Below are 24,796 nucleotides of genomic sequence, written 5' to 3'. Positions count from 1 at the left end.
GTTACCCAGACTTATCTGAGGAACAACTAAATAAACTAGAGCGGTTACAAAATCTATGTATTAGATTTATCTTCGGTTTACGTAAATTTGATCATGTTTCTGATCATCGTCGTCAGCTTGGATGGCTTCCTATCCGACATCGCCGAAATTTCCGCATGCTGACTCTCCCCTATTCTATCCTGTACAACTCTCTCTCTCCTACTTAAAAGATCGATTTTGTTTCCTAGGTGCCGATTCACTTCTTCACCTCCACCTTAGATCCCGTTGTGATAATCTCCTTAAATTACCAACTTCCCATACCCTATTTTATTCTAAGTCTTTTACTATGAAATCTGCAATTCTTTGGAATGAACTTCCTACAGAAGTTCGTCATTCCAAATGTCTATACAGTTTTAAAAATCGTCTGAAAGAGTACTTATTTAATTTAGTATAATAGTTTATATTTATTTATTTTTTTTAATATTATGTGTCGGAGACTAAGGTGATTGGGACCGGAGCTTGTTCCGATCCCACTTCTGATGTAGACAGATATGACCGACATCGTACTTCTAATTCGGGCGTGGTAATTATAAGAAATGTTATCTTACTCTTGACGTGAAGCTTGGAGCAGTGCCGTGGACTTGTGACCACAACTGTAGGCTTAAGGGATCCCTTTACAGTACTAACACTTGCCTTTCACTGCTCCAGCCCAGTATAATTGCAAATAGGTCTTAACCACATTTGTAATTGAAGTAGTCGAGGTTGGCCAGCGGTGGAGCACGAGTAGTGCACCGAGCCGTGGTAGAGCCTCGACTGAGCGTACGTCCGTGCGGTTGGTTTTATGTGATTGTCATCGATCGGTGCGACGTCAGAGTGACAGGCAACACCATCTGGTTTTGACAACTGGCAACTTAAATAATCTGCTTCCCTGATATATGTATATATTTTTGAACACGTTTTATGTATGTATGTATATATGTGTAAGTATATATTGTTTTTTTCAATATTTGTATGTATGTATGTATGTATGTGTAAAGTATATAAACATTAAACACATTTTATGTAAGTTTATTTTATATTATTGACTTAGTTTATTATATATTATATAATATGTAATTATATCCCTTTCGAGGGTAGGTGCAAAAAGTGACAACAGCTGATTTTTAGAGCTCTCATAGTTTATTAATTTTTAAAATGATTTTTACAAGTGCTTACTATATAAAAGTAATGAGTTAAGTTGTCTAACCTGCCAGCAGTGTGATTCCTTTAAAAATTTCCATCATTCTACAAGAAGTATAATTAAACAAGTGACCTCAAGTAACCTTGAAGCAACTGTGTAGTACATACTTTTTTAAAATATTCTCAAGCATTACCATGGATTCTATTAAGCACTCGATAGATGAGCTGACACAGCACTTCAATTTTCAAATGGCTGAATTTCAAAAAAGTTTAAACAATGCAAGCAACATGGCAAGCCCAACAACTAACATTACATCCCAGTTCAATACTTTTAGATCATTTGTATTGAATGCTCTGGAGGGGCTTCAGCTTCAGGTGCAGCTTCTTACTAGACAGTATGACAACATGGAAATGCGAAGTCGTAGAAAAATATTGTTAGTACATGGTGTCACTGAACAAAGAAATGAGGACACTGCATCGCAAGTGACCCAGGTGCTGGCCAAACATCTCAAAGTCTCAGATTTCTGTGCAGATGACTTCACTAGAGTCCAGCGCCTGGGTAAAATCTCTCCAGGGAAGTCAAGGCCCATTTTAGTCAAGTTCAGAGACCAATCGCTTAGGAATCAAATATGGTACTCAAAATCAACTCTTAAGAACACAGGTATTACTCTCTCTGAATTTCTAACCAAGGCCAGACATGAAACTTTTATGCTGGCAAGACAGCGGTTTGGTATCTCTAAATGCTGGACAAAAGACGGCTTTGTAATTGTTATTGGCCCGGACGGTAAGCGTCATACTATAGTTCACTGTGCGGAACTTGATTGTATATCCACCAATTTAGAACCTCGAAGTCAAGGTACATGCGCTCCCACTACTGTCAAGTCAGCTGCTGCAGCCAAGCCAACTGTTCGTCCAATGAGAAGAGTTGTAAAAAAGTAACCTGTTTGTTTACGCTTCTGTTTCACGATTTAGTGAAGTGGGTTTTTCCTATTAAGTTATATGTTTTTGTTTTTTTTCTTTTTTTTTTTTAGTCCACACTTATCTACTATTTGTTTGGTTCTTAATATTCAATAATCTTGTTTTTAGTTAACTATATGTAAGTTTACCCACTATTTTCATTTTCTTTTTGTTAAGCGATATAAACAAACGCAATAATGACAGTCGACATCTACATAGTGATAGATAATATATGCCGCTAAAATCGTTTCGTTATACGATAACAAGTCTTGTGTATTTATGTAATTTTTCTTTTATTTTTTTTTATTATAGTAGTCAACTTTAAAATACTGCTGACGGTTGAACAAAGTGTCGCATTACAGTTCTATTTTATTTAATATTATTTTATATATATTGTCATTAATATTTATATATATCAATATTATTATTATTATTATAATTTTTATATATATATTTATATTATCTATATTTAAATATAATATAATATATACGTTTATATTATTTGTGTATTAATATTAAGTTATTGTTAGTATGCATAATAATGATAGTGTTTATAGTGGTAGTATATCTGATAATTCTTTTCACCAGTGCGTTTCTACAACATCCGACGATAGTTGCCATAGCATATCTGATCCTCTCAACTCAATATTAGACAGCAAACTTAAAAACTTTTCAAAAAATTTTAATGTAGTCCACATCAATGCGCAAAGCATACCAGCCCATTATCCAGACCTCCTTGACTCATTTAATGTAAGAGATGTTCATGCAGTACTCGTATCTGAGACATTTCTCAAACCCAGTTTACCATCAACTGCATATGCCCTACCGGGTTTTCACCTGATACGAAACGATAGGACAGGGAAAGGTGGAGGGGGAGTAGCTATTTATCTTAGGAGCCACATTCCCTTTTCAATATTAGATAAATCGCCTTCAGCTTACTCAAATTCATCGGAACATATCTTTATAGAGGTCCTATTTGGCACTCTTAAGATGTTACTTGGTGTCTTTTATAGTCCCACCTTACATGTGAATTATTTTGATTCGTTTGAGATTCTTTTAGAAAAGTATGTGCCAGAAGTTGACCACTCCATCATAATGGGTGACTTTAACACATGTCTCGTTAAGAAAGACACACGCTCAACTCGGCTTAAAACCATAATCAATAGCTCTAACCTAAATATCCTTCCGACGAATGCAACCCACCTCTTCCCTGGTTGCGTGCCATCCTTGCTGGACCTCATGGTTGTCTCATCAAACGAGCGCGTAGCTACCTTCGGACAAATCTCAGCGGAAGCGTTCTCCTATCACGACCTCGTTTACCTATCATACAAAATACGACCACCCAAGCTAAAGCCAACGGTAGTGATGCGAAGATCCTTCAATAACATCGACAACGAAAAATTTATGAGTGATCTTAGTCGTATTGACTGGGATTGCATTTTTAATGCAGGTACTATTAATGATAAATTAAATATTTTTAATTCCATATTAATTGAGCTTTTCGACATTCACGCGCCGCTTCGACCAATAAAAATAAAACATCTCCCTGCTCCGTGGTTAACGCAAGATATTAAGATACTTATGGTCAAACGAAATACTGCAAAGTCCAAATACAAAATGAATCCTACGGATGCAAATCTTCAGAGGTACAAAAAACTACGGAACAGATGTAACAAGGCTTGCAGAGATGCGCGACGTAACCATATTTTTACATCTATAGACCCCAGGAGTCCTGCAAAAACTTGGAAATTTCTGAATGCGATGGGAATAGGAGGTAGACGCACTCGGCATACACCAATCTTAAGCAACTGCATGGATTTAGATTCACTGAATAATTTCTTTACGAATGTCAATAAGATGGACGACATCACTAAATTAAACACCCTTCAATCACTGTCATTACTTCCGAATCCTTCACCTCCTTTCCTTTTCAAACCCATCTCTACGGCACAAATCCGTAAGCACGTGATAGCCATTAAATCGGATGCTACTGGCTATGATAATATTAGTCGTCGTATGATTATATTATCGCTTAATTATGTTCTTCCTGTCTTATCCCATATCTTTAACTTCTCCCTTTCGTCCAGTGAATTTCCTGATGCTTGGCGCCATGCACTAGTGATCCCTATCCCAAAAACATCCAAAACGTCCAATCCAACATCCTTCTCTAACCATAGGCCGATTTCCATTCTTCCCTTCCTGTCCAAAGTCCTCGAACGTATTGTTCATGAACAACTATACTTATTTTTACATAATAATAATATCCTTTCCCCTTTCCAATCAGGTTTCCGCCCTGGACATAGCACAGTAACTGCACTTAATAAAGTCTGTGATGATATTCGATTCAGTATTGACAACCAGCAAGTTACTCTACTTGTTCTGCTAGACTTTTCAAATGCCTTCAATTCTGTTGACTTTGATATATTGCTAGCCATATTAAAGTCCATAAATTTTTCCTCAACAGCTACTGAATGGTTTTCTTCATACCTTCGCGGCCGCAGACAGAGTGTCATACTGGATGGTAGACAATCCTCACTAAGCTATATTAGCGCTGGCGTGCCTCAGGGTGGTGTGCTGTCTCCCCTCCTTTTTTCCATTTTCATTAACACTCTCACTCCACATATATCGTCTTCTTATCATCTTTACGCTGATGATTTACAAATTTATACAACCGTAGCCACGAATGAAATTTCTAGCGCGGTTGCTAAAATTAACTCCGACCTTCAGCTAATAAGTATCTGGTGTAAAACATTTGGGCTTTCTTTAAACCCAAATAAATCTCAGCTATGTATTTTTGGAAACTCTAAACAACTGTTTAAATTACATGTACCTCTACCATCGGTTTCGCTTGATAATATATGTTTAGAGCCTAGTGAGAGTGTTGTGAACTTGGGGATCAGAATGGATAGCACATTTTCCTGGTCACCCCGCGTTTCTGAGCTTAGTCGTAGGGTTTTCTCCGCCTTAGGGGGACTAAGAAGATGGAAGAACCTCTTACCATTGAAAACCAAAATATCCTTAGCCCACACTCTTCTCCTTCCCATTCTAGATTACGCCGATTCTTGCTATCTGGATTTGTCTCAGCAACTGCTTAATAAGCTCGAGCGTCTGCAAAATGCTATAATAAGATTTATATTTGGACTTAAAAAGTACGACCATGTGTCACAGTTTCGTGCTCAACTGAAATGGCTCTCAATAAAATACAGGCGTAATCTACATTCCCTCACTCTCCTTTATACCATCCTTTTTCATCCTATTACTCCTTCGTACCTTAAAGAACGGTTTAAGTTCTTAGGGTCGAATTCCTTTCATGTCCAATGTCTCCGTTCCCGCACTGACAACCTCCTTCAAACACCTTTGTCCCGATCGAAATGCTATGGTGACTCCTTTACTGTCAAGACAGTAAAGCTCTGGAATGAGCTGCCGGTGAATATCAGAAAATCTCAGACGGTTGGAATATTTAAACGTCGTCTTAAACAATACTACCTGGAACAGTCTATAAACTGATTTTATTACACTTAGTTTATGTATGAATATTTGTGTATCTATGTATATATGTATCTATGTATATATGTATCTATGTATATATATGTATATATATATATATGTGTATCTATATATGTAATATTATTAATATATATGTTTATATTAAAGTAATCATAGTAAGTAGTTAGGTATATGTTTGTAGAAGATATTTTATTTTATTATTATAAGTAATACAATGCTTTTTGCACCGTTCTGCGTTTGTGTTCTACATATCCTGTAATGTCGGTTGCCTGTAAGAGATCGCTCTTAGCGATAAGGCCGCCATTGCACATTAATCTTATATATACTGTGTAGTCAAATGTATAGTCCAATTGTAAAAGTGCAATAAAGTGTTATTATTATTATTATTATATTTCATAAAATTTGCACTGAGACGTTATCCCCTTTCTCCTCATTACATTTTATCCGTAATGTTTCAAAGGTTGTCTGGTGGAGATTGCTTAAAGCAATAAGACCGCCTTTGCATACGTGTTTTTCTTTAAATTTTATTTGTGTTGTTCTTTCTATATATTTCTTTTATGTGTGCAATAAAGTATATTCTATTCTATTCTATTCTAAAATGATTCCTCACCGCTGAAATGCGTAAAAATGCTCAGAAAAAAGAAATGAACAAAAAAAATTTCAGAAATAATAAATAAAATTATTCCTCACCGTAAACCTTTTGATACTATAATAGTATGTTTTCCTTGGAATGTTCTTTCTCGACAAATATCTCGTCATCATTGAAATATAGTTAATAATACGATAATATATCCAATAAATAATAAGTTTATATTAAAATTATGAAATCATTTTACTAAACCAGTTACTAAGGTTATTACTCCAATAGCTCCTGTTAAGGGTCAAGGTCTATAGTCAACTAAGTGATAGGGATGATTATGATTAGACATTAATTTACTTCTCTAGAATAAAGAGTTCTTAAAATAGAAATTACATAAGATTGAATAATTGCTACGGCAATTCAAGAATTAATAATAAAATTTGAACAATAATTAAAATAATTAATAAATAATTAAGTATATTAATACCTGTATTACTTAATAAAGTTAAAAGTAAATGACCTGCAATTATATTAGCTGTTAATCGAACTGCTAAAGTTCCAGGTCGAATAATATTACTAATAGTTTCAATTAGTACTATAAAAGGTATTAAAATAGTTGGTGTTCCCTGAGGAATTATATGAATAAATATATGTTGTGTATTATTTAATCATCCATAAATTATAAATCTTAATCATAATGTTAAAGATAATGAAAGGGATATATTAAGATGACTTGTTCTAGTAAAAATATATGGGAATAAACCTAAAAAAATATTAAATAAAATAAAAAAGAATAATGAAATAAAAATAAAAGTTGATCCATTAATTCTATTTGGTTCTAATAAAGTTTTAAATTCATTATGAAGTTTATTAGAAATAAAATTTCATAATAAATAATGACGATTAGGAAAAAATCAGAAATATAAAGGAATAAATAATAATCCAATAAATGTTCTAATTCAATTAAATGGGAAATTAAATAAATTTGTTGAAGGATCAAAAATTGAAAAAAGATTATTTATCATTTTCAACAATTTTTTTTGAAATTATTTTTATTAATTTTTTTAAAATTAAAATTATTTTTATAATTAAAAATAAAATAATGTATAATTATAAAACTAATAAAAATAGAAATAAAAAATAATAATGAAATTATTCAATTGATAGGTATTATTTGAGGAATAAAAGAATATTACAAAAAGTAATAATTTAAATTTGACATATTTATGTTATTTATTAACTAATTCTTTATCATTAGAAGTAAATGCTAATTCACTATAAAATGGTTTAAGAGACCAGTACTTGCTTTCAATCATCTAATGAATAATTATTAATTCAATTAATAAAGTTTTTTATAGGGATTCTTTCAATAACAATAGGTATAAAACTATGATTTGCCCCACAAATTTCAGAACATTGACCATAATAAATTCCAGGACGATTAATAAAAAATCTAGTTTGATTTAATCGTCCTGGATTAGCGTCAATTTTTACTCCTAATGATGGAATTGTTCAAGAGTGAATTACATCTGTAGCTGTAACTAAAATACGAATTTGATTATTTATAGGTAAAATAATTCGATTATCAACATCTAAAAGTCGAAAATTATTTAAATTTTCATTAGATTGAATGAAAAATATATGAATCAAATTTATAGCGGTTGAGATGTGATACCACTATTTAATATGATCTTATTTATTTTACACTAAATGAGTAAAATTAAAAATCCAATTTTTGTGGAGAAATTGTCCAAATTTATTTAACTCACAGATACGTGAAGAGAAAATAATCACAGAAGGAAATAAAGAAATTTAAATAAATACCAATGGAAAATACAAGCTAAACTAGCACGTAATAGCAAGAAGTTAAGGTTGAGAATTGAATGCAAGCTAAGAGAGCAATGGATACACAAGTGAATGTCGCAAGCGATTCTAGCCGACTCTTTAAACGTGGCGATGCTCCATCCTTCCTTCCATATCTCCATCCATCCTTTCTTGTCAAAGGTCTTGGAACGTATTGTTTTTCAGCAACTAAATCAATATCTATTTGACAACCATATATTATCCGAGTTCCAGTCTGGATTCCGTAACGGGCATAGCACAGTCACTACTTTGATTAAAGTTTGTGACGATATCAGACTTAGCATGGACAAACAAAATCTTACAGTCATTGCTTTGCTGGACTTTAGCAACGCCTTTAATTCTGTTGATACTGATCTCTTGGTTGCTGTTCTGCGTTCAATAAATATCTCTCCTGAAGCCACTGAGTGGTTCAGAAGCTATTTATGTGATCGGCAACAGTACGTTCAAGCCAATGACAAGTCATCTTCCCTTTGCTCTCTTTCTGCCGGTGTTCCCCAAGGTGGTGTCCTCTATCCTCTCCTTTTCTCCATTTTTATTAATTCAGTTTCCCAAAATCTCTCGCTCTTCCTTTCATCTATATGCTGACGACCTTCAAATTTACTTAGCCGCCCCGTTTGATGATGTTAGTGAGGCTATTCATAAGCTTAACGAAGATTTGCGGAATGTTAGTAGGTGGAGCAAATCTTTTGGCTTAACTGTCAATCCTGCCAAGTCACAAGTCAGTATTATTGGTGGCTCTAAGCAACTAAAAAAACTTGACCAGAATAGCCTCCCTGCTATACAGTTTGGCGGCGTCGATTTGAGTCTGAGTCCATCTATTAAGAACCTTGGTATTATTATAGACAATTCCCTATCTTGGTCAGTACAGATAGCTGAGGTTAGCCGTAAATTATTTGCCACTATCGGATCGCTCAAACGATGGAAATATTTCCTACCTATAAAGACCAAAACTGCTCTAGCTCATTCACTACTGTTACCGATTTTAGACTATGCTGATTCGTGTTACCCAGACTTATCTGAGGAACAACTAAATAAACTAGAGCGGTTACAAAATCTATGTATTAGATTTATCTTCGGTTTACGTAAATTTGATCATGTTTCTGATCATCGTCGTCAGCTTGGATGGCTTCCTATCCGACATCGCCGAAATTTCCGCATGCTGACTCTCCTCTATTCTATCCTGTACAACTCTCTCTCTCCTACTTAAAAGATCGATTTTGTTTCCTAGGTGCCGATTCACTTCTTCACCTCCACCTTAGATCCCGTTGTGATAATCTCCTTAAATTACCAACTTCCCATACCCTATTTTATTCTAAGTCTTTTACTATGAAATCTGCAATTCTTTGGAATGAACTTCCTACAGAAGTTCGTCATTCCAAATGTCTATACAGTTTTAAAAATCGTCTGAAAGAGTACTTATTTAATTTAGTATAATAGTTTATATTTATTTATTTTTTTTAATATTATGTGTCGGAGACTAAGGTGATTGGGACCGGAGCTTGTTCCGATCCCACTTCTGATGTAGACAGATATGACCGACATCGTACTTCTAATTCGGGCGTGGTAATTATAAGAAATGTTATCTTACTCTTGACGTGAAGCTTGGAGCAGTGCCGTGGACTTGTGACCACAACTGTAGGCTTAAGGGATCCCTTTACAGTACTAACACTCGCCTTTCACTGCTCCAGCCCAGTATAATTGCAAATAGGTCTTAACCACATTTGTAATTGAAGTAGTCGAGGTTGGCCAGCGGTGGAGCACGAGTAGTGCACCGAGCCGTGGTAGAGCCTCGACTGAGCGTACGTCCGTGCGGTTGGTTTTATGTGATTGTCATCGATCGGTGCGACGTCAGAGTGACAGGCAACACCATCTGGTTTTGACAACTGGCAACTTAAATAATCTGCTTCCCTGATATATGTATATATTTTTGAACACGTTTTATGTATGTATGTATATATGTGTAAGTATATATTGTTTTTTTCAATATTTGTATGTATGTATGTATGTATGTGTAAAGTATATAAACATTAAACACATTTTATGTAAGTTTATTTTATATTATTGACTTAGTTTATTATATATTATATAATATGTAATTATATTTCATAAAATTTGCACTGAGACGTTATCCCCTTTCTCCTCATTACATTTTATCCGTAATGTTTCAAAGGTTGTCTGGTGGAGATTGCTTAAAGCAATAAGACCGCCTTTGCATACGTGTTTTTCTTTAAATTTTATTTGTGTTGTTCTTTCTATATATTTCTTTTATGTGTGCAATAAAGTATATTCTATTCTATTCTATTCTAAAATGATTCCTCACCGCTGAAATGCGTAAAAATGCTCAGAAAAAAGAAATGAAGAAAAAATTTTCAGAAATAATAAATAAAATTATTCCTCACCGTAAACCTTTTGATACTATAATAGTATGTTTTCCTTGGAATGTTCTTTCTCGACAAATATCTCGTCATCATTGAAATATAGTTAATAATACGATAATATATCCAATAAATAATAAGTTTATATTAAAATTATGAAATCATTTTACTAAACCAGTTACTAAGGTTATTACTCCAATAGCTCCTGTTAAGGGTCAAGGTCTATAGTCAACTAAGTGATAGGGATGATTATGATTAGACATTAATTTACTTCTCTAGAATAAAGAGTTCTTAAAATAGAAATTACATAAGATTGAATAATTGCTACGGCAATTCAAGAATTAATAATAAAATTTGAACAATAATTAAAATAATTAATAAATAATTAAGTATATTAATACCTGTATTACTTAATAAAGTTAAAAGTAAATGACCTGCAATTATATTAGCTGTTAATCGAACTGCTAAAGTTCCAGGTCGAATAATATTACTAATAGTTTCAATTAGTACTATAAAAGGTATTAAAATAGTTGGTGTTCCCTGAGGAATTATATGAATAAATATATGTTGTGTATTATTTAATCATCCATAAATTATAAATCTTAATCATAATGTTAAAGATAATGAAAGGGATATATTAAGATGACTTGTTCTAGTAAAAATATATGGGAATAAACCTAAAAAAATATTAAATAAAATAAAAAAGAATAATGAAATAAAAATAAAAGTTGATCCATTAATTCTATTTGGTTCTAATAAAGTTTTAAATTCATTATGAAGTTTATTAGAAATAAAATTTCATAATAAATAATGACGATTAGGAAAAAATCCGAAATATAAAGGAATAAATAATAATCCAATAAATGTTCTAATTCAATTAAATGGGAAATTAAATAAATTTGTTGAAGGATCAAAAATTGAAAAAAGATTATTTATCATTTTCAACAATTTTTTTTGAAATTATTTTTATTAATTTTTTTAAAATTAAAATTATTTTTATAATTAAAAATAAAATAATGTATAATTATAAAACTAATAAAAATAGAAATAAAAAATAATAATGAAATTATTCAATTGATAGGTATTATTTGAGGAATAAAAGAATATTACAAAAAGTAATAATTTAAATTTGACATATTTATGTTATTTATTAACTAATTCTTTATCATTAGAAGTAAATGCTAATTCACTATAAAATGGTTTAAGAGACCAGTACTTGCTTTCAATCATCTAATGAATAATTATTAATTCAATTAATAAAGTTTTTTATAGGGATTCTTTCAATAACAATAGGTATAAAACTATGATTTGCCCCACAAATTTCAGAACATTGACCATAATAAATTCCAGGACGATTAATAAAAAATCTAGTTTGATTTAATCGTCCTGGATTAGCGTCAATTTTTACTCCTAATGATGGAATTGTTCAAGAGTGAATTACATCTGTAGCTGTAACTAAAATACGAATTTGATTATTTATAGGTAAAATAATTCGATTATCAACATCTAAAAGTCGAAAATTATTTAAATTTTCATTAGATTGAATGAAAAATATATGAATCAAATTTATAGCGGTTGAGATGTGATACCACTATTTAATATGATCTTATTTATTTTACACTAAATGAGTAAAATTAAAAATCCAATTTTTGTGGAGAAATTGTCCAAATTTATTTAACTCACAGATACGTGAAGAGAAAATAATCACAGAAGGAAATAAAGAAATTTAAATAAATACCAATGGAAAATACAAGCTAAACTAGCACGTAATAGCAAGAAGTTAAGGTTGAGAATTGAATGCAAGCTAAGAGAGCAATGGATACACAAGTGAATGTCGCAAGCGATTCTAGCCGACTCTTTAAACGTGGCGATGCTGGCTAGCAGCCTACGACACGCATAGCAAAAAAACTCGGAACAGGTTTGAATTGTTCCAATGCGCTGCGTCCGGATGATTCTAGTAAATATATTAATATTAATTTTGAATAAGTAATGTTCCCTACAGTACTCCCCCCCAGAGACCTGGTTAAGGGCGATAGTAGTCTGGAAACTTGACTCTTCTTCCGCTTCTCGTCCGCTTCTCAAGTGTCTGCTCCACGTCAGATTGAGAGATAGCCTTTGGTGCTGTTATTATCCTCTTTGATGCAGGAACGGCCTCTCTCGTAACATATGCGGGCTTGATCCTGTCCACACTAACGTTATTAGGCTTACCACATATGTCTATTTTGAAATATTTAGGAGTCCTCTTGAGAACCTTGTATGGGCCTGCATAAGGTGGTTCCAGTGGTTTGCGGACGTGGTCCTGCCGTAAAAAAACATGTGTTGTCTCTGCAAGGTCAGCTGGCATATAAAAAGGACCTGTCCTATGCCATGACGTGGGCTTCGGTGAGAGTCGTGCCATACCAGCACGAAGACGAGTGACCAGATTTGTGATATCTGCTGTCCTGTAATCCTCCGAGGGTGCAAGAAATTGCCCTGGAAGTCGAAGGAGCTCCCCGTAGACCAGCTCAGCCGCTGAAGCCTGAATATCATCCTTCCAAGCGCTACGGATGCCCAGCAGCACTAAGGGAAGTGCTTCCGTCCAGGTCGAAGAGGGATGGCACATGATAGCTGCCTTCAGCTGACGATGGAGTCTCTCGATCAAGCCGTTGGAAGCTGGATGATACGAAGTAGTCGTAAAGTGATGTGCACCAACCATGGCTGATAGTGCCTTGAAGAGATGCGACTCGAATTGCCGACCCCTATCGGTTGTAATTCGAAGAGGGCAACCAAATCTTGCTATCCAACCAGAGAGAAGAGCGGCAGCACAGGAATCAGCTGTGATGTCCTTAAGTGGGAATGCCTCAGGCCATCGTGTGAAACGGTCGATGACAGTAAGGCAATATCTGAAATCAGACGAAACAGTTAAAGGTCCGATGATGTCGAGGTGGATGTGTTCAAACCTCGATGTAGGAGTTGGAATTGAGGATAAGGGAGCAAGGGTATGACGGTGAACTTTGCTCTTTTGACAAAGTACACACTCTCGTGTCCACTCTCTACAGTCTTTGCGAATCCCTGGCCATACGAATCTCTGTGTAACCAGCCGCACTGTAGCTGTCCTACCAGGATGGCTCAAGCTGTGTAAAGTTTCAAAAACTTGTCGGCGAAACTTCTCAGTAATGAACGGGCGCGGAGAAGACATTGATACGTCACAGTATAACTTATGGTTAGAGTCTGGCAAATCTACCTTAGCCAGTTTTAACGATGAGCCTTTTTGAAGCAGACCTAGCAGTTCAGGATCAGTATCTTGAGCAAGTGCTAGAGCCTGGTAATCAATAGATCGACTCACCTCTTCCAGTCGTGACAGAGTATCAGCCACTACATTCAAACGTCCTGGTAAGTATTGAATAATAGTTGTGAACTGAGAAATATAATCAAAGTACCGATATTGGCGCGGTGAGCATTTCTCCCTGTTAATGTTGAATGCATATGTGAGAGGTTTATGATCCGTATGAATCACGAAGTTTCGAGCCTCAACCATGTGTCGAAAATATTTAATGGCTTCATAAATGGCTAACAGTTCTCTGTCGTAAGGACTATACTTCTTCTGCGCAGATGTTAATTTTTTAGAAAAGAAACCAAGAGGTTGCCATACGTTATTAACACGTTGTTGAAGAACTGCTCCAATTCCGACATCAGAAGCATCAGTGGCAATAGCTAGCTCTGCAGAAGGATCTGGGTGAGCCAGTAATGTGGCTTGAGATAAACAAGTCTTACATTTTTGAAAGGCTTCCATCATCTCCGGTGTCATAGTGATCGGCTTAGCTCCTTTCATCTTAGGTCCTAAAAGCGCAGCATCTAATGGTGCTTGGATATTTGCGGCATCGGGAATAAAACGCCGATAAAAATTGAACATACCGAGGAAACGTCGTAATTCCTTAGCAGTTTTCGGCACATTGCACTCCTGTATGCTCTTTACGTTCGTCTCTAAAGGTCGAGTCCCAGAATCTGACACTAGGTAACCAAGAAATTTTACCTGTCGCTGCCCGAAGACACACTTGGATGTGTTTATCAAAACACCATACTCTTTGAGCCTGGTGAAGAGTAGTCTGATGTGGCGCTGATGTTGTTCTTCAGAACTGGAAAATACCAAAATGTCGTCTAAGTAACCAAAACAAAAGTCATCAAAATCACGTAGCACTTCGTCCATGAACCTCTGAAAGGTTTGTGCTGCATTGCGCAGTCCGAAGGTCATGTACGGGAATTCAAAAAGTCCAAAAGGAGTTGTAATGGCTGTTTTGTGGATATCATTGACGTGTACTGGTATTTGATTGTACGCCTTGACTAGATCGATAGTTGAAAATACTGAACAACCAGAGAGTTGGTAGGAAAAATCTTGGATATGGCGTATCGGATACCTGTCAGGTACTGTGCGAGCATTGAGTGCTCTGTAATCACCACATGGTCTCCATCCGTCGTCCTTCTTCTTAACTAAGTGCAGAGCGGACGACCACGAACTGTTAGAGGAGCGGGCAGTTCCCTGTGACAGCATATCGTCAAATTCTTTTTTGGCTGCTTTCAGTCTAACTGGGTCTAAACGACGAGGTCTACTGGTAACCGGTGGTCCGGGAATGGTTTTGATGTAATGCACGGTATTATGCTTAGGTAAGGAAGACGTACCTGATGGTCTCGTTACCTCTGGAAACTCATGAAGCAGCTGATGATATTTTGATTCTCCCGAAATGGCTTCGACTGACGCAAGGTCATCGGAGATATTTTCTTTTATTGCTTGCACTGACAGAGTGGTATTTCCATCGACGAGTCGCTGACATCTGCAATCTACAAGAAGATTGTAAAATATCAAAAAATCTACGCCGATAATGGGCTTTGAAACATCAGCGATGGTAAATTTCCAGGTGAAAGTACGCTTTAGTCCTAGGTCTAAGTGTAACAATGTAGGACCGTAAGTATGAATGACTGTACCGTTCGCCGCCATGAGTTCATACTTTGTCTTGGTACAGGGCGCCTTGGTAGCCAACCGTGGAAAAACGCAGAGATCCGAGCCAGTATCAATGAGGAAAAGCATTTTTGAAATACGGTCGGTAATGAAAAGACGGCCTGTAGGTAAAGGGCAGACGTTGGCCGCTACTTCCGGCTGCCCAGAGAGTTTTCCGACTCTCCGTAATTACATGGCTGCACACATTTTTTAGCATTTGAACCAAATTTAAAATGGTACCAACACTTTTGCCGGGTAGTCGACTTCCTGCGATGTCTGGAATGGCTCCGGGAACGCTCTCTAAATTTTGATGAGACCGAGTTGTGACGTACCTGGGTCGAGAGTTCCGATACCTGCTTGGTCAGGAGTTGGATCTGCTTGGCCATTTCTTCCAACATGGAGGATGCAGGGGGTGTGGCCATCGCAGATGTGCTTGCGACCTGTGGTGATGAGGGTGCTATCTCATGCACCTTGTCTGCCAGGTCAGCTAATTTTTCGATAGGCAGATCAGGCTGTGAAGCTATAACTGTTTGAATGTTTTGTGGTAACCTACTCGACCATAATGTTTTTAAAAAATCCTTGGGGACAGATGAACCCGCAAGATCTTGCATGTATCGCAGAAACTGTGATGGCTTGCGATCACCTAGCTGCTCGTGCCTCAGCAACTGCATCACTTTCTTTTCTTGAGACGCAGACAATCTTTTAATCAGTTGCGTTTTAAGAGTGATGTATTTATCCGTCTCGGGAGGAGAAATGATAATATCCTTCACCTCGACAGCAAATTGATTATCTAACTGAGCGGCAACGTAATAAAATTTTGTAGTATCACTTGTTATATTAGATAAAGCAAACTGACCTTCAATTTGTGAAAACCAAAGGGCTGGTTCTTCCGGCCAGAATGGTGGAATACGCACGCCAATTCTGCACACGTTGGAAGTAGTCGCGTCCTCCATCTTGTATCAGAGGTCACTTGCCAAGGTCGTTAAAATGGCCTCCTGCCGTTTTAAATCTTCTTGCCAGCAGTAAACGTAGGTATTTATTGTAGTGCTCACCAATTTAGGGGTCACCAATATAGCGGTTGAGATGTGATACCACTATTTAATATGATCTTATTTATTTTACACTAAATGAGTAAAATTAAAAATCCAAATTTTGTGGAGAAATTGTCCAAATTTATTTCACTCACAGATACGTGAAGAGAAAATAATCACAGAAGGAAATAAAGAAATTTAAATAAATACCAATAGAAAATACAAGCTAAACTAGCACGTAATAGCAAGAAGTTAAGGTTGAGAATTGAATGCAAGCTAAGAGAGCAATGGATACACAAGTGAATGTCGCAAGCGATTCTAGCCGACTCTTTAAACGTGGCGATGCTGGCTAGCAGCCTACGACACGCATAGCAAAAAAACTCGGAACAGGTTTGAATTGTTCCAATGCGCTGCGTCCGGATGATTCTAGTAAATATATTAATATTAATTTTGAATAAGTAATGTTCCCTACATGGTCATGAAAAAAAATAATTTGTTCTATTAATGGAGAAGCTCTATTTTGGTAATTTAAATTAGATCAGGTTGCCATTTCTAAAAAAAGGATATTCCTTTATAAATGGGGTTTAAATCCATTACATATAATCTGCCATATTAGAAATTTCTTAAAATAGGAAGTTCATTATAAGAATGTTCAGAAGGAGGTAAATTTTGATATCATTCAATAGAGGATGGTATATTTAATGAAAATAGGATTATTCGTTGATTAATTATTGATTCTCAAATAATAATAATAATGAAAATTATGGAAAATAATGAAATATATGAACCAAATGAAGAAATAATAGGCCTAGTGTCCGGGGAACCGGCAAGCCAGGCACGCACTGAGGAGGTGCGGGTAGCCGCAATGGAGTTGTGGGAAACTCGGCTGGCAACACCAACTGCCGGCCTGAGGACGATCGAGGCTGTTCGTCCAGTGTTCCGCCAGTGGTTAGCGCGGCGTCACGGCGTCCTAACCTTCCGCATGACACAGGTGCTCACGGGGCATGGCTGCTTCGGGGGTTACTTGTGTCGGATCGCCGGGAGGGAGCCCGACGCTCGCTGCCACCACTGCGACGACTGCCTCGATGAGACGGCCCAGCACACGTTGGAGGTGTGCTCAGCCTGGGCGTCTCAACGTCGCGCTTGGCGCGACGTCATAGGGGACGACCTTTCCCTGCCGGCCGTGGTCAAGGCTATGGCCGGCAGCGAGACGTCGTGGGATGCGGTCTCATCCTTCTGCGAGGCAGTGGTGCTCGAGAAGGAGTCGGCGGAACGGACGAGGGAGGCTTTTGCCGAAGTCGCCATCCGCCGTAAGAGACCGGGTCGCCGGAGGGCGGCACACGATCGCCGCCTTCCGCCCTAATGTGCCAGAGGGCGGTCAGCTTGGGGAAGCTGGCCGCCTACCAACCTGGCCCGAGTAGGCGCGCGCAGGTTGCTCCCGCGCGCTACTCCGAGCAGGCCGTCGAGGGTGCCCACACACCCTTGACTCCGCGACGTGCCTAGCAGGCTCCCGCCGCCGCGTTTCGTGGACGATTCTAGTCCCCGCGTCTCGCGGTCAGTGGCGGTCGAGGAGGAGCATCGTGAGGTTTTAGTGGGTATTGGGATTGGCCTTAGCCGGTCCATGAGTCCCACATAACCCGCTCGAGTCCCCACTCGGGCCGGTATCCGTAAAAGGATTTCCTCACGTTAAAAAAAAAAAAAAAAAAATGTCAGGTTAGGTTGGGGTGCTTGGTCGGATGACCTCCTCGTGTGTTCACCCGCTGTTGGCCCTTTCTCGAATGCTTGTCGTTCGGGGGGGACGAACAGTGTTGCGGACCGGTGCACCCTGGGCGGCGAGTAATTGGTGCCTACAGGATTCGTCCTTGGGTAATGATTGCTCGCTGGCTAATAATCCGGCGTGGTTCTTCGCGTGTCCTCTGTCATGCAGAGGTCACAGTGTGAGGAACCGAAGGGCGTGCGTGGTGTGTACTCATCCTACCGCCACGCAGGTGCAGTGATGTGCCAGCGCCGAAAATATCGGAACTCCACTCTTGGTTGCGGTCATGTCTCGTAATCAGGAATGGAACTGAGGGCCTTGCCTTTACCGGCCGGGCTGCGAGGAAGAAAACCTCTTTAAAAAATTACCCCAACCCAAGCGGCGAAGCAGCGCGAGGGGTTCATGGCTGATGGGGAGATCAGTCGCTACTGCTGGTCCCGCCAGGGTACCAGCCGACACCCTGGCGTAATAGGCTTATCCGAGTACAGGGGGCACTGCTCGGATGGACCGTTTTTCCCCCACACTCGTGGGAACAAAATGGAAAATGTTAAATTAAAAACCCAAAATGATGACGTAGGGAGGCCCGAGGAGGGCGGTGATCTGTTGTTGCCCGAGATGGGCGGAGTAGTAGTTGTGCCCGAGAAAGGCGTAGGGAGTACTTTGCTCGAAAGGGGCAAAAGTCCGGCACTTGTGCCAATAGGAGGGGGGTTGAAGGATGCGCGAGTCGTGTTAGAGCGTCTGGACCATGAGGAGGTTGCCTCTATTATAAGAGATAGGTCCAGGTCGTCACTTTCGTCGCGAGGCCGTTTCTGGGCGGCTTCCGAGTCAGACGCCGATGGCGTGATGTCTGTTGGGTCGAACAGCTCCAATGCTATCGAGGGGGCTAAAGCGCAGTTCCGAAAGGACAGAAAGAGGCGCCATCACAGGAAGAGTAACTCTGAATCCTCGGATGCGGATGGGGAGACAGAGACAAGCCGAAAGCGAAGGTTGCTTCGGCCAGAGGGAGTCGTGGTCGTACCAAATATTCCTGATGAGAATATAGGGCTAGCTGCTGGAAAGAAGGCGCTAAACGATGCCAAGCGCGAGGAGCGCCGGCTGAGGGCGGAGGAGGAAGTTGCTGAAATCTCCGCGGCGATACAAACTAGAGCAAGTTCTAGGCTCTCGGATGTGCCCCTGGAACTTTGCGGTGAGGAGCACATGGTCTCCGACTTGCGTAGCCAAGTATCTGATAGCTTGGCTATAATCAATAGAGTCGCCTGCAAGTCGGGGAATCTGAAGGGCACATTTACTAGGGCCCTTAAAGACGCTGCCGGAGTTATCTCTTCTGCCGTTAATACTCTGGCAAAGAGGACGGCATCAGAGGAAGTGGATATCCTCAAGGCAACAAACTCGCGACTGCAGTCGGAGTTGGTGGAGTTGCGGAAGGAGTTTGCCCTTTTGAGAGCGGAGTTGGAGCGGTCTAGAGCATCGGACTTGCGACCCACTCCCACGGAGTCTATTGCTGTGGAGGACATAGTGGGCACTATGGTCTCCACCAGGCTGGAAGCCTTTAAAGATCGGCTACCACCGGAGAGAAATCTGCGACCTCCGCTAGCGGCGGACAAGCGCAAGGTGGATAGCCCAAAGCAGGCGCAAGTGGACCCTGTCGCATCCACTTTGATAGCGCCGGCTAATCCGGCACCAAAGGAGCAAAGGTCTAAAAAGGCCAAGAAGAAGAAAGGCCCGGTGAAGACCGCATCTACTGAGCCTCGACCTCTGCCACCCGCTCCGGCTGATATGTTTGAGGGCTGGACTGTAGTAGCCCGGAAGGGGGCCAAGAAGAGAAAGCCAGCTCCTAAGCCGAAAGCGCAAAAGGCTAAAGCGCAAAAGGAGCCAAAGTTGCGTCGTCCTAGATCGCAAGTTGTGACGACGAAGTTGCAGCCAGCCGTCGCCGACAAGATGTCGTATAGCGATGTCCTTACCCGGGTCAAGGAAAGTATAAAGTTGGAAGACCTGGGTATAGAGGACCTGAGATTCCGTGTTGCGTCTACTGGCGCTAGAATGCTAGGCGCTAGAATGCCTGGCGCCAACACTGCTGAGAAGGCGGATGCGCTAGCTGAGAAGTTGCGTGGGGTTCTCAGCCCCGAAGAGGTCCAGGTGTCGAGGCCAGTGAAATGTGCGGAATTGAGGGTGTTTGGCCTCGATGACTCCGCCACTGCTGAGGACGTGACGGCGGCAATAAGCCGAGTTTCCGGCTGTGCTGCGGGTAATATAAAAGTCGGAGAGATCCGACAGGACCGGGCCGGTCTAGGAATAGTATGGGTCCGATGTCCTGTCGGCGCAGCGCAGAAGATTAGCGGGGCGAGACTACTTGTTGGCTTCGTCTCTGCTGGAGTGAGGCTGTTGATGCCCCGTGCGCAACGTTGTTTCCGTTGCCACGAAGTGGGCCACATGGCTGCGAAGTGCAGTAGCCAGGTGGACCGGAGCAAACAGTGTTTCCAGTGTGGCCAGACCGGGCATCAGCAGAGATCGTGTTCGGCAGAGCCTCATTGTCCGGTGTGTGAGGCGGCGCAAAGGCCCGCTAATCACATGTTGGGGAATGCTGCCTGTGGAAAGGCTAGCACCAATAACGGTGGAAAGCGCAGACGAGTGCCGGCAACATCGGCCAGGTCTAATATCCCAGCTGGGCCTGAGGAGGTGCAACACATGGAAGACCAATAATGGCTCTCCGTGTGTTGCATGCGAACATTAACCACTGTGCTAGGGCCCAGGACTTATTGGTCCAAAGCCTGGCGCAGTGGTCTATCCAGGTGGCGGTTGTTTCGGAGCCCTACAGCGTTCCCGACAGAGACAACTATGTAGCCGACAACACCGGGGTGGTGACTATTATCACCCAGGTCGCCGCGGGCTCCCCGCCTTTCTCACGTGTAGAGAGAGGTGTGGGATGCGTCGCCGCACTTGTCGGCAACCTAGTTGTCGTAGGGGTCTACTTTTCCCCCAATCGAACTCTCGCGGAGTTTGAAGAGTTCCTTATACGATTGGGGGAAATGGTAGAGCGATTTCGTCCGGCGGAGATGTTGGTGGCCGGCGACCTCAACGCGAAGTCCAGCGTGTGGGGCTTCGCAACGACGGATGTGCGTGGTGTGACGCTGTCGGAGTGGGTTGTTGCCACCGGTTTGTCTGTGCTCAACCGAGCGACCAAGAACACGTGTGTGCGAAGGCTGGGCGGATCCGTCGTGGACGTTTCGGTCGCGAGCCCGGCCCTAGCATGTCGTGTTCGGGGCTGGCGAGTGCTGGATGATGTGGAGACTCTCTCGGATCACCTCTACATCTTGTACGAGATCTCCATACATCCTGCGGTGCCACCAGCCCCCAGTCCAAACTCGCGAGAGTACGGACCGCGGTGGCAACTGGGTCGTCTCGACAGGGAGTTGTTGGAGGAGGCCGCGATAGTGAAATCCTGGCGGCCCCAGAGCTTGGCGTCTGCAGAAGACGCCGCATCCTGGGCGCAGGGGGCGCTGACGCGTATCTGTGACGCGTCAATGCCCCGTTCCGGGCGCCGCCCTCAACGGCGGCAAGTGTACTGGTGGTCGTGGGAGATCGCGCAACTGCGTAACACCTGCGTTGCGGCGAGACGCCAGTACAGCCACTATCGCAGACGGGTACAGAAGGTGCAGGAGGAGGAAGACCGACTGTACCGCGTCTATGTCGAGGCGAGAACGCAGCTGCAGGAGGAGATCGGTCGTGTGAAAGGCGAGTCGCACGACCGGTTGATCGCGGGGATAGACTTAGACCCGTACGGCACACCTTACCGAATGGTGCTCGGTAGGTTACGGGCTTGGGCACCACCACTGACGCAGACACTCCAACCGGACGTACTCCGAGGGGTTCTGTCGTCGCTATTCCCGCAGCGGGCCAGTTTTGCACCACCCAGTATGGCCCGCCCTGCAGCGCGTGAGGAGGAAGAGGAGGACGACGAGGACAGCGTCACACCACCGGTGGAGGAGGAGGAGCTCGAAGAAGCTGTACGCCGATCTCGGCTCAAGAGCACCGCCCCGGGCTTGGATGGCATTCCCGGCCGGGCGCTAACTCTGGCCCTCAACACCTTAGGGCCCAGAGTGCGAGGACTATTCACTGCCTGTCTGGCTCAAGCCATAATTCCACAGCGGTGGAAGACAGGCAGGTTAGTCCTCATCAAGAAGGAGGGTCGCCCGGCGGATTCAGCCTCCGCCTACAGGCCCATCGTGCTCTTGAGCGAGATCGCCAAGCTAGTTGAGCGTGTTGTAGCCAGGAGGCTACAACACCATTTGGAGGGGACAGGTCCGGACCTCTCGGACCACCAGTATGGCTTCCGTAGGGGGCGATCGACGGTGGATGCCATACTGGAGGTAAAGTCCTATGCGCAGGATGCGGTGGCCCGAGGCAATGGAGTCTTGGCGGTGTCTTTAGACATCGCCAACGCCTTCAACTCCCTGCCATGGCCCTGCATAAAGGAGGCACTGTTATACTATCGTGTGCCTCCATACCTGCGCCGGTCCGGTAGGTCCGGTTGGTTGTCCGGTAGGTCTGTGACCTTTCCAGCTCCTGGAGGAGGTTGGAAGGAGTTCGTTGTGTCGGCCGGTGCTCCACAAGGATCGGTGCTGGGTCCGATCCTCTGGAACATCGGATACGACTGGGTGCTGCGGGGCGGCACCCTGAGGGGGATAAAGGTCCTCTGTTACGCCGATGACACGCTGGTCTTGGCGCAGCAGTGGACCTATCGAGAGGCGGCAGTCCTCGCGACTGCTGGAGTTGCGGAGGTAGTCGGCCGCATAAAGCGGCTGGGCTTGGAAGTCTCCCTCAACAAGTCCGAGGCAATCTACTTCCATGCTCCTCGAAAGGGCCCACCGGCAGATGCCCACATCGTCGTCGGTGGCGTCAAAATTGACGTTGCCCGGAGCATGAAGTACCTCGGACTTGTTCTGGATGGTCGGTGGAGTTTTCGGGGCCGCTTTACATCTTTGGCCCCGAAACTGTTGAAGACAGCGGCGGCATCGGCGCGCCTTTTGCCCAATGTGGATGGGCCGAGCGCCTCTAGCCGTCGGCTGTACACCGGAGTGGTCCGATCCGACCGGCACAACATCACTCTGCTGCGACGTGCGCAGAGGGTGATGGCCATCCGGGCGATACGGGGGTACCGGACCATCTCCGGTGAAGTGGCGTGCGTGCTGGCTGGAGTCATACCGTGGGACCTGGATGCTCTTTCTCTGGCGTCGGTCTATTGCCGGCGTCGAGGCCTAGCGTCCGGGGAACCGGCAAGCCAAGCACGCACTGAGGAGGCGCGGGTGGCCGCGGTTGAAATGTGGGACACTCGGCTGGCAAATCCATCTACCGGCCTGAAGAAGATCGAGGCTGTTCGTCCAGTGTTCCGCCAGTGGTTAGCGCGGCGTCACGGCGTCCTAACCTTCCGCACGACACAGGTGCTCACGGGGCATGGCTGCTTCGGGGGTTACCTGTGTCGGATCGCCGGGAGGGAGCCCGACGCTCGCTGCCACCACTGCGACGACTGCCTCGACGAGACGGCCCAGCACACGTTGGAGGTGTGCTCAGCCTGGGCGTCTCAACGTCGCGCTTTGCGCGACGTCATAGGGGACGACCTTTCCCTGCCGGCCGTGGTCAAGGCTATGGCCGGCAGCGAGACGTCGTGGGATGCGGTCTCATCCTTCTGCGAGGCAGTGGTGCTCGAGAAGGAGTCGGCGGAACGGACGAGGGAGGCTTTTGCCGAAGTCGCCATCCGCCGTAAGAGACCGGGTCGCCGGAGGGCGGCACACGATCGCCGCCTTCCGCCCTAATGTGCCAGAGGGCGGTCAGCCTGGGGAAGCTGGCCGCCTACCAACCTGGCCCGAGTAGGCGCGCGCAGGTTGCTCCCGCGCGCTACTCCGAGCAGGCCGTCGAGGGTGCCCACACACCCTTGACTCCGCGACGTGCCTAGCAGGCTCCCGCCGCCGCGTTTCGTGGACGATTATAGTCCCCGCGTCTCGCGGCCAGTGGTGGTCGAGGAGGAGCATCGTGAGGTTTTAGTGGGTATTGGGATTGGCCTTCAGCCGGTCCACGAGTCCCACATAACCCGCTCGAGTCCCCACTCGGGCCGGTATCCGTCAAAAGGCCTTGGTGAAAGTTCCTTTAAGGTTGCCCGATCTGCTGGCAACCTTCCTTATCACCGCTAGGCTGTCCACCACCTGATTTTGTAGGTCAGACGCAAGTATGGCTTCGTCCTGCTCTTTCTCGGATGGTAGAGACATGTCCGAGAGCCTGGAGCTAGCCCTGGCCAGTACGGCCGCAGCGCTGTCAGACACCTCCTGTTCTGAACTCAGCGGCAACTCCTTCCTTTCTGCCTCACCGAGACCTTTCCGTCTCCTCATGGCAACCACTTTTGGCGCCGGTCTATCTGGCTCTCCTTCACCAGAAGACCCCGACTGATCGATCGGCTTCCGAGGCCTCTTCCGCCTGTCCTTCAGGTATTGTGCCCGTGTCCTTGACTTCTCCGACACCATCGACACAAAACTTTCAGTATCTGAGTCCTTTGACTCCAACGCTCCCCACAACCGTCCATATGATGATCCGGACCCTCGTCTCGAC

At 42.8% G+C, this 24,796-nt stretch overlaps 3 protein-coding genes across 3 annotated transcripts; 2 read left to right on the top strand and 1 right to left on the bottom strand.

The window, feature by feature from the left end:
* The first annotated feature begins 2,646 nt into the window (after positions 1-2,646).
* LOC146526575 (uncharacterized) lies at positions 2,647-4,654 on the top strand. The gene is made up of 2 exons (XM_085206967.1): positions 2,647-4,155; positions 4,580-4,654. Exons 1-2 carry the CDS (start codon positions 2,647-2,649, stop codon positions 4,652-4,654), a joined length of 1,584 nt encoding a protein of 527 aa, XP_085063093.1.
* A 10,907-nt stretch (positions 4,655-15,561) lies between these two features.
* Positions 15,562-16,365, bottom strand: LOC146526574 (uncharacterized). The gene has a single exon (XM_085206966.1). The coding sequence runs from the start codon at positions 16,363-16,365 to the stop codon at positions 15,562-15,564; it is 804 nt and encodes a 267-aa protein (XP_085063092.1).
* A 2,371-nt stretch (positions 16,366-18,736) lies between these two features.
* Positions 18,737-20,899, top strand: LOC146526573 (uncharacterized). The gene has a single exon (XM_085206965.1). It carries the CDS (start codon positions 18,737-18,739, stop codon positions 20,897-20,899), a length of 2,163 nt encoding a protein of 720 aa, XP_085063091.1.
* The last annotated feature ends 3,897 nt before the right edge of the window (positions 20,900-24,796 follow it).

Source organism: Heliconius melpomene, unplaced genomic scaffold (assembly GCF_056956725.1).
Source record: "Heliconius melpomene rosina isolate 202511_hmr_F unplaced genomic scaffold, ASM5695672v1 ptg000023l, whole genome shotgun sequence".
Classification (NCBI taxonomy): Eukaryota; Metazoa; Arthropoda; class Insecta; order Lepidoptera; family Nymphalidae; genus Heliconius; species Heliconius melpomene.
The sequence above is the reverse complement of the archived record's forward strand: the minus strand, read 5'-3'. Positions and strand labels throughout refer to the sequence as shown.

Excerpts from the sequence above, each read along its gene's own strand:
- LOC146526574 (XM_085206966.1), bottom strand. The coding sequence starts at position 16,365 with ATGGAGGACGCGACTACTTCCAACGTGTGCAGAATTGGCGTGCGTATT.
- LOC146526573 (XM_085206965.1), top strand. The coding sequence starts at position 18,737 with ATGGAAAATGTTAAATTAAAAACCCAAAATGATGACGTAGGGAGGCCC.
- LOC146526575 (XM_085206967.1), top strand. The coding sequence starts at position 2,647 with ATGCATAATAATGATAGTGTTTATAGTGGTAGTATATCTGATAATTCT. Across the intron at positions 4,156-4,579 it reads TTATATTATCGCTTAATTAT|CTACTGAATGGTTTTCTTCA; the intron begins GTTCTTCCTGTC and ends TTTCCTCAACAG.